The sequence below is a fragment of the Tupaia chinensis genome, unplaced genomic scaffold, assembly GCF_000334495.1.
Source record: "Tupaia chinensis unplaced genomic scaffold, TupChi_1.0 Scaffold148012_1, whole genome shotgun sequence".
In the NCBI taxonomy this organism is placed as follows: Eukaryota; Metazoa; Chordata; class Mammalia; order Scandentia; family Tupaiidae; genus Tupaia; species Tupaia belangeri.
In genome coordinates this window covers 778,903-788,138 of record NW_006207862.1, presented here as the reverse complement: position 1 = coordinate 788,138, position 9,236 = coordinate 778,903, and the positions used below count along the sequence as shown (strand labels likewise).

The 9,236-nt window shown below is 42.0% G+C and overlaps 1 protein-coding gene across 4 annotated transcripts in view; it reads right to left on the bottom strand.

Annotated features, from left to right (window-relative positions):
• ANXA7 (annexin A7) overlaps positions 1–9,236 on the bottom strand; it is a 39,777-nt gene that overhangs the window by 24,937 nt on the left and 5,604 nt on the right. For all 4 annotated transcript variants that reach the window (XM_006170055.2, XM_006170056.3, XM_006170054.3 and 1 more), the window contains exons 2-3: positions 3,514–3,568; positions 251–455 (exon numbers count right to left, since the gene is read on the bottom strand). In XM_006170055.2, coding sequence (XP_006170117.1) covers positions 251–455; positions 3,514–3,567 — 259 coding nt within the window. In that variant the 5' untranslated portion in view covers position 3,568. The remainder of the gene's footprint in view (positions 1–250; positions 456–3,513; positions 3,569–9,236) is intronic.

Sequence of the window (9,236 nt, the reverse complement as noted above, 5' to 3'; positions counted from 1 at the left end):
GCCCATAAAAAAAACCCCCAAAAAAAAAAAAAAAAAAAAAAAAAAAAAAGAATCTCGGAGATTGCTTCCAGCTTTCATGCCCCGAGAACCTTTATCTTTCTATCTTACCCGCTAAGTCCTTACTGCTAAGAATGACTCTCACCTCATACAAATGACTTACCTCATTCACATACATATGTGAATGAAGATAAGAAGGAAAACATGTTTCAGCGATCTCAAATCATTACAAATTCCATGACTCATAACTCACCTCCAGGATAGGGTGGAGCGCCCCCTGCCTGCGGGGCACCTGGATAACCTGCAGGTGCTGGATAACCTCCAGGTGCTGGATAGCCAGGGGCTCCAGGATAGCCACTGCTTGGTGCTGCTGAGTAGGCACCTCCTCCCATTGGAGGAAAGCCACTAGGATATGGATACTGACCAGGAGGGGGAAAAGATGACTCCTGACCTGCAGGCTGAAAAAAAAAAAATAGAAAAAAATTTCAAACGAATGTGATCATTGAGAAATATGGCCCATCTGAAAGGAAGAAAAACTATTAAAAGATATAGCTTGTTCTTTTACTTTTTAAAAGTTCCATTAGAAGTCTTGGTGTTTTGGGGCCAGCTGGTGGCATGGTAGTTAAGGTGGCTAGATCCCACATACATGTAGATGCCAGGTCCAGGACCTGGCAATTTGAAAATCCCACCAAGGGGCCAGCAGGTAGTGTCGTAGTTGAGGCACTGGACTCTCACATGGCTGACCACAATTTGAGTCCCAGACCTGCAAGCCTGTTTTCTCACTTTCCCCCTCACTTTCTTTCTCTGGTGAGTGCACATGCCCTATTATAAATTAAAATAATAATAAAATTAAATAAGTAATTTTTAAAAAGAAAAGAAAATCACACCAGGGACATGTGCATGCATGCCCCAAATTTAGAGAATAGAAGGACTGAGGTATGCCCCCCCCGGGGGGGGGTGATTTCTTACTTTCCCTCTCTCATTCTGTCTCTCTAGGAAGCATATGTACCCTACAGCAAACTTAAAAAAAATCTAGGACAAGAGGCCAAGACTTCTCATCAGTACATTAGTTTGTCTGGATACTGTTAAGTTTACTGTTAATTATACTTGGGTCAAGCAAGAGAGGTCTGTTTCTGTATTTAGAAGTCAGAATCAGGTTATTCACAAACCTTTAGGCTTTAAGAACAATGAACAAAGCTCATTAGTTCTTTCACTTTCCTAATATCAGGAAATAAGAGAAATAAAAAAACTAATGGTAATGACTCTTCTACAATACACCTGGACCTGATGCATAATATTAAAAAAAAAATGTAATCCAAGTTTATACATGGTGTCAGTATTAGTTCAGACCAGACTATGTCAAAGAACGGTGGAGATGACATGTTCACTAAACTCTTTTTCCCTTAGTCACAAAGCCAGACCATGTTTCCCAGACCTCTTTGTGGTTAGTTGGACTACATGAATAAACACCAGTGAATGAACATGCACAGGAGTGCTATACACCACACTGGTGGCCTGGGCCCCTTAAAGCTTCTGCCTGAGGGCCAGCCACTTAACACAGAAATTAGATGCTGCACAGAGGAAGCCTGATCCCAATGGCTGGCCAGGATTTAAGTTCTGGTCCCAGGTAGCTTATAGAACATTTTAGGCATATATGCATGCCCAGGATCCTGATAGGATGGAGAACCGGAAGAAAAAGGATTGCAGCATGACCAGGCTCTGTTGGGGGGTACATAGCTGTGCATACACTCTCTCCCTGTGCTGTTTCCCTCTCTTATGTATATCTTTGTGTTCTCTGGCATTAAAAATAAAAATACTTCTGCCCAATTCTCTCTCTTCGATCATTTGCCAGCTGTAAGCAAAAATCCAGTGTAGGATCACAAGGTGCTAGAGGATGGTATAATCCATACAAGGAATGAGTCTGGGAACCTCAAACACAGCAGAAAACAAGCCTCTTCCCACCACCCTTCTCTCCACCACTGACTTCCAGAAGACTAAAGTAAGCAAAAAGTAAGTTTTACTGTGTTAAGTCATTGAAATTTGGGAGTTGTTTCAGCAGTTAGCCTTCACTGACTGCAATGGTTACCAGAGTCCAGTGTGGTAATGGGACTGGAGAACATATTCTCATAATTCTCATCTCTTCTGTGATAAATTCAGGAGAGCATATATTCACTTTGCATGAGGATATACACATTATCATTAACATGCATGGGCCCCTCTTTCCATTCTTCCAGGATTAGACAGATGCTCTACATACTTATTAAGTATGAAACTTAAATGTGTATTTCTTACTTTGCCTCAGTTACGAATTTAGTCCTTATAGTAGTATGGCTATCACAAGGTGGAACTTAGTAGCACCTTTATAAGATGTACCCCAAATACGGAAAGTCTCAGAACTACAAATCGAGATCCACTGCAATTTGTTATCTCTAAGTAAAGGCCTTCTTAATTCTTTTAAACTTTCATTGGCCCCAAACCAAGGATTCAGCTCACATATATGTCTCATTGGCTTGTACAGTAATGATTTTAAAAACTAATTTCTAAAATTAAAAAATTTGGGCAATTTTACATAACATTCTAGCTTTATAGGGACCAGTAGGTGGTGTGGGGGTTAAGGGTGCTGGACTCCCACATGGTCAATCATGGTTTGAGTCTCAGACCTGGTGGTTTGCTTTCTTACTTTTATTTTCTCTCTCTCATCAAACTGGAAAGCAACAATAAAGAAGTTAAATAATTTTTGAAAAAATAAAATAAAATTCTGGCTTTACAAGAAAACTTAAAGGAGCCAGCAAATGGTGTAATGGTTATGTTGCTCGACTCTCACATAGTCAACTGTGGTTAGAATCCTAGACCTAGTGGCTTAAAACTCATGCAAGTGTGTGTTTGTGTGTGCATGCTCAAAATCCCAAGAGAATGGAGAAGAGACTTCTGTCTGTCTCTTTCTGGTGAGCGCATGCACCCTATAGTAAAAAATTCTTGGGACCAGCAGATGGCGTAATGGTTACATTGCCAGACTCTATGGAGTTGACCACAGTTTGAGTCCTGGACCCAGCGGCTTAAAACTGATGCTGGTTATGTGTGTACTCATGCCCAAAATCCCAAGAGGAGAATGGAGGAGAGGGGACTGCGGCATCACCATCGCTCCTGGAGGCTGATTTCTTGCTTTCTGTCTCTTTCTTCCTCTCCAAAGAGTACATGTGCCCTATAGCAAAAAATCTCTCTTAAAAACAAAAACAAACTCAAAACACTTTGAAAGAAAAATTGGAATGTCTAACAATACTGGGTCTGCCCGTCTGCATGGCCACATCAAGTTAGACCTGGGTAGCTGCCAGCTTTCTCATGTCTAGTTCCCTGACAATACCTGCCATCAGTACTGTCATTCTACATTGTATCTCTGGGCATCTGAGTTCATGACCCCTGCTCTAGCTTTTCTGTAAGATCTCTCAAGGAGCAATCCTGTATAATGCCTGTTTTAAGGACATGAATTATTTTAGTATTGTAAGTGTCAATACTTACAGGATATCCAGGGAAGGGTGGGTAGCCCGTGGGGGGATAGCCTGGGTATGACATTCTGCAACACAATAAAAAATATCCTCTGTAATTTCTCATAAAGGTTAAAGTCCTTGAAGACACACATGCACAAAACACTTTTCTCCAAAGAGGTAATAAAATGTGGATATTAAGAGTATAAAGTGGGACAAATCTTGACCCGGTGGTTAAGGCAGCTGGATCCCATATGGCCAACTGTAGAGTTTGAGTCCCAGACCCAGTGGGTTGAGAAACACATGCTGCATGCCCGACAGGATGAAGAAATGGAGAAGGGACTATGGTGTGACCATTTCTCATGGGGGAGGGAGGGTGCTTTCTCCTTTCCCTCTGTCTCTGGTGAGCCCATGTGCTCTCTAGCACAAAAATAATGACAGGGACCAGCAGTTGGCGTAATGGCTATGCTGCTGGACTCCCATGTAGTCAGTGCGGTTCGAGTCCCAGACCTGGTGGCTTAAACTCACGCTGGGTGGAGGGGCACCCAAGAGGAAAATGGAGGAGAAGGGATTGAGGCGTGGTCATCCCCCCGGGGGGTGATTTCTCATTTTCTGTCTGTCTCTCTCTGTCTTTCTGGAGAACGCGCATGCCCTACAGCAAAAACCTCTCAAAAACAACACCACCACAAGTGAGCATAAGGGAAAACTTATGAAATGCTCTGCTTCACCAGTGGAATTGCTATAGCATAGTAAAAGTTCCAACTTCATCCTCATGCCATGATTTTTGTCATATCTGAACTCTACAAATATTTACACAATATTTTTTCTAAGCTGATTTTTAAAAAAATTTTAAGTGATTTTTGCTATAGGGTATGTGGGCTCACCAGAGAGAGACAGAAAGCAAGAAATCACCACCCAGGTGGATGGCCACACCACAATCCGTTCTCCATTCTCCTCTCAGGATCTTGAGTATGCAAGCAGACACCCAGTGAGTTTGAAGCCATTGGGTCTGGAACTCAAACTGTGGTTGGCCATGTGGGATTCCAGTGACATAACTATTATGCCATCTGCTGGTCTTTCTAAGCCAATTTTTTACTCAAATTTATTTTAAAATTAGAACTTGCAGTGATTTTCATGCTACAAATAGAAAGTAACACTAAATGTGGGACAAGCAGATGGCATAATGGTTACATCATTGGACTCCCACATATTTGATCACAGTTCGAGTCTCAGACCCAGAAGATTAAACTCACATCAGGCGCGCGCGCGCGTGTGTGTGTGTGTGTGTGTGTGTGCATGCCCAAAGTCCCAAGAAGAGAATGGAAGAGAAGGGACTGAGGCACGGTCAGCCTCCCAGGGCAGAGGTGATTTCTTGCATTCTCTCTGTCTGTCTCTCCAGTGAGTGCATACACCCTACCCTATAGCAAAAATTTCTGGGGGGGGGAAAGTAATGTTAAAATGAACACATAACTATTAGAATAAAAAATGCTTGCCAGGAGCCAAAAAATCTTTTATGGAGCAGTAATACATTAAGGGAAATAACGATGGTATGATGAATAGGAGTCAACATTTTGGGACACAGATGGCATAGTGAGTACGTCGCAGTACTTCCACATGGCCAACTGCAGTTCTAGTCCCAGACTGATTGCTTGAAACTTATGCCAGGCATAAGTCTGCGAATGCCCAAGATTCCAGGATGAGAATGGAGAAGAAGGGATTAAATTTGGCCATTCCCCTGGGGGGGGGGGTGATTTCTCACTTTTCCTCTCACAATCTCTCTCTGGCTGCAGCATAGTGACGTTGCCCTAAGGCAAAAACCTCTACCCCTCCCACACACACACAAAAAGTATTTTGCAGGCCAGCAGGTGGCGTAGTGGTTACATGGCCGACAGTGATTTGAGTCCTGGAGCTGGCAGGTTGAAAATCATGCCAAGTACATGCAGGTGTGTGCCAAAATCCCAAGAAGAGAATGGAAAAGAAGGGATTGTGGCATGGCCATCTCTGCTGGGGAACGAGTTCTCACTTTCCCTCTGTCTCTCTCCTGCAAGTGCACATATCCTATGGTAAAAACCTTAACAATACCTCATTACTAGGACCAGCAGACAGTGTAACGGTTACACTGCTGGACTCCCATGGAGTCGACTGTGGTTCAAGACCTAGGCCTGGCAGCTTCAAACTAATACCAGGCACGTGTGTATGCATGTCCAAAATCATGAGAAGAGAATGGAGAAGGGATTATTATGTGGTCAATCCCCCTGGAGGGAGGGGTGATTTCCTGCTTTCTGTCTCTCTTGGACTCTGGCAAGCACACGTGCCCTATAGCAAAACTCTCTAAATAAATACATACATACATAATTACTGATTCATAGATCTTATTTTTCCAATATTCTTACACCTCATCACTTCACTGAATTATTTACCTTAAGATATGTATACTGGGGCTGGCAGGTGGCATGGTGGTTAAGAGTGCTGGACTTCTACGTGGCCAACTCTGTGGTTCAAATCCCCATCTTGAGAAACATGCTGAGTGCATGTACGTGTGTGCCACAAATCCCAAGGGAAAAGGGATTGCAATATGGTGATCTGCTCTGGGGGATGATTTCTCACTCTCCCACTCTCTCTGTCAAGCACATGTGACTTACAGCAAAACTAAAAAATTTCAAAAAGAATTGACAGGGTTGTTTTAAAAATAGAATCATGTCAGACAGGTCCCATGGCCTTGTGGTTAAGGGAGCCAGTCATATATCAAGTGGCTGACCACGTGGTTCAAGTTCCAGACACAGTGGATTAAAAAACACACCAGGCACAAAAATCTCTCTTTAAAAGAAAATGAACACATATATATGTTATACACACACATAAACATAAATGCATATACATTCATAAAACATAAATACATACAGATAAAACCATATGTATATAGATATAAAATATGTATATATAAAGCCATGTCATCAGACTTTTAAAAGTGAACAGTAGTTCCCTAACATCAATGTGTCATTGTTAGTATCTTCAGCACTTGTTTTTTTTGGTTTTTAATTTCTTTTTAAGATTTATTTCATTGTTCTTTTTATTATTTGTAATTTGTTATAGGGCACATGTACTCCCCAGAAAGAGAGAAAGAGAGAAAACAAGCCACCAGGTCCAGTACTTGAACCACAGTAGGCCATGTGGAAGTCCAGCACCTTTAACCACTACCCCATGCCACTGCTGGCCCCGGTTTGTCTCTCTGTCTTAAGAGAGATTTTTGCTATAGGGTGCATGTGCTTACCAGAGAGATAGAAAGCAAGAAACCACCCCCAAGAAGGATGGCCACAGGCCAGTGTGTTTTAAATGGCTGAGTCTAGGACTCTAATACCGGTCAACTACATGGGGTCCAGCAACGTAACCATTATGCAATATGCTGGTCCAGGTTTGTTTTGAAGAGAGTCTTACTACATTACTCAGGCTTGCCTTGACCATGTGATCCTCCTGTCTCAGCCTCCCAAATACCTAAGATTACAGGCCCATGTTACTATGTCAGTTTTTGACTATTCTGATCTACTAAAAAGTTTCTTATAGGGTTAAGGCGCTGAACTCCCACATGGTCAACCAGTTTGAGCTCTAAACCTGGTGGCTTGCTTTCTCACTTTCCTCTCTCTGGTCAAATTAAAATAATAATAAATAAAATTAAATAATTCTTTCAAAATAAAGTTTCTTGTTAGTAAACTTAATATATATATAATACTCGTGTTAGTTTAGGTTTGATCTCAACAATTATCAAGTTATGGTCAAACTTATTTCATTTGTTCCCTAACCACTAGGCATCCCTAGATTTATTTAAAGCAAATCCTACAGACATTATATCCTTTTACCCATGAAGACTTCAACATATTATTGGTAAAAAGACAAAGACTCTTTTAAACCATAGGCATATACAAACATTAAATCTTAATTTTTTGGGGGGGGAGGGAGGAGAGATTTTTGCTATAGGGCATGTGTGTTCCCTGGAGAGAAATTAGCCCCCCAGAGGGGAGGCCACACTGCAATCCCTTTTCCTCCATTCTCCTCTCCAGATCTTGGGCATGCACACACCCCTGCCTGGCTTGAATTTGACGCCAGCAGGTCCAGAACTTGAACCATGGTTGGCCATGTGGGAGTTCAGCTATGTAACCACTACATCATCTGCTGGTCCCAAACCTTACATTTTTAACAATTAATCATCAAATATCCAGTAAGTATTCAAATTTCTCCAACTGTCTCAACACATTTTTAGACATTGGTTATTCAAATCAGTATGTAAATAAGGTCCGTACATTCTAATCAGTTGATATGTGTGTCTCTTTTTGCTTTTTGGGGGGCACAGGATGTGTGCGGAGTGGGGGAGGGAAAGGGAGTAATCACCCCTTAGGGGAATGGCCATACCACAATACCTTTTCCTCCATTCTCCTATCAGGATTGTGGACACACATGAACACAAGCTGGGTATGATTTTCCACCTGCCAGGTCCAGGACTCTGGTTGGCCACGTGGCATGTAACACCTTAACCCTACGCCATCTGCAGCATCCTCACAGTCTCTTTTACTCTATTAAGCCTTACCTCCCTTTTTATTTTTCCTTGTAGTTTGAAAAAAACAGGCAGTTTGTTCTGAAATCTCCTACTGTCTCAATCTTGCCAACTCAAACACCACAGTGCTTTTTATTTTTTGGTTTGTTATAGGGCATGTCTGCTCACCACACAGAAACAAAGAGAGAAAGATAGACGGTGAGAAATCACCACCATCACCACCACCACCCCAGGGGTAAGGGGTAACTACTCCATAATCCCTTCTCTTCCACTCTACTCGGAATTTTGGGCATACGCGCCCAGTGTGATTTTAAAGTTGCCGGGTCCAGGATTCGAACCATGAAATTGACCATGTAGGATCCAATGCCTTAACCTCCAAGCTATCTGCTGGTCCTCCAGTCTTTTAATAATACAAACAGTGCAGCAATGAATAGCTTCATGCAGCTACCTTTCTCCATATTTTGCTAAGGTTGTCTTTGGAACAGATTTCTAGATATGGCATGGCTGAGACAAAGGGTAAATGTAATTTTGCTAGATATTCTCCTCTATAGCAATTCTATCAATTTGTATTTTTACCAACATAATTTTCTATCCAGCATCTTAGACGGTTAAGTTTTAGAGAAAGACAAGCACCTTCAACAGTCCCACACAGAGAGCCAACTACAACCATTCCAGCCAGCTGGGATCATAGGCATGCATGCCCAGCATGTACAGCTAAACCAGGAACTAAAACCAACTTCCGTTGTGAATCCAGCATCACTTGAGCAGTTTATTACTACGGCTGTGCCACCTACTCAGCTACACTTTGCCTTTTTAAGCCTTTGTTTCTTCATCTATAAAATGGGATGTGAGTTATTAATACTTAATGAGGGTTCTTGTAAGGATTAAGTAAAAGAATATATTTGGGCCATCCTTGTAGCCCAGTGGCTAAGTCCTGTGTAGAAGGAGTTGGAGTCCACATAGATGACCAGTTTGAGTCTTAGACCTAGAGACTTAACAAACATGCTGGGGGGTGGGGGGACTGACAGATGATGTGGTGCTTGGGATGCTGGACTCCCACATGGCTGACCATGGTTTGAGTCCCGGACCTGGTGACTCACTTTTTCTCACTTTCCCTTTCTCTGTCTGGTCAAAAATAAAAATAAATAGTAATAGCAAATAAAATTAAATAAATAAATAATTGTTAAGGGGAAAAAAACCATGCTGGGAAA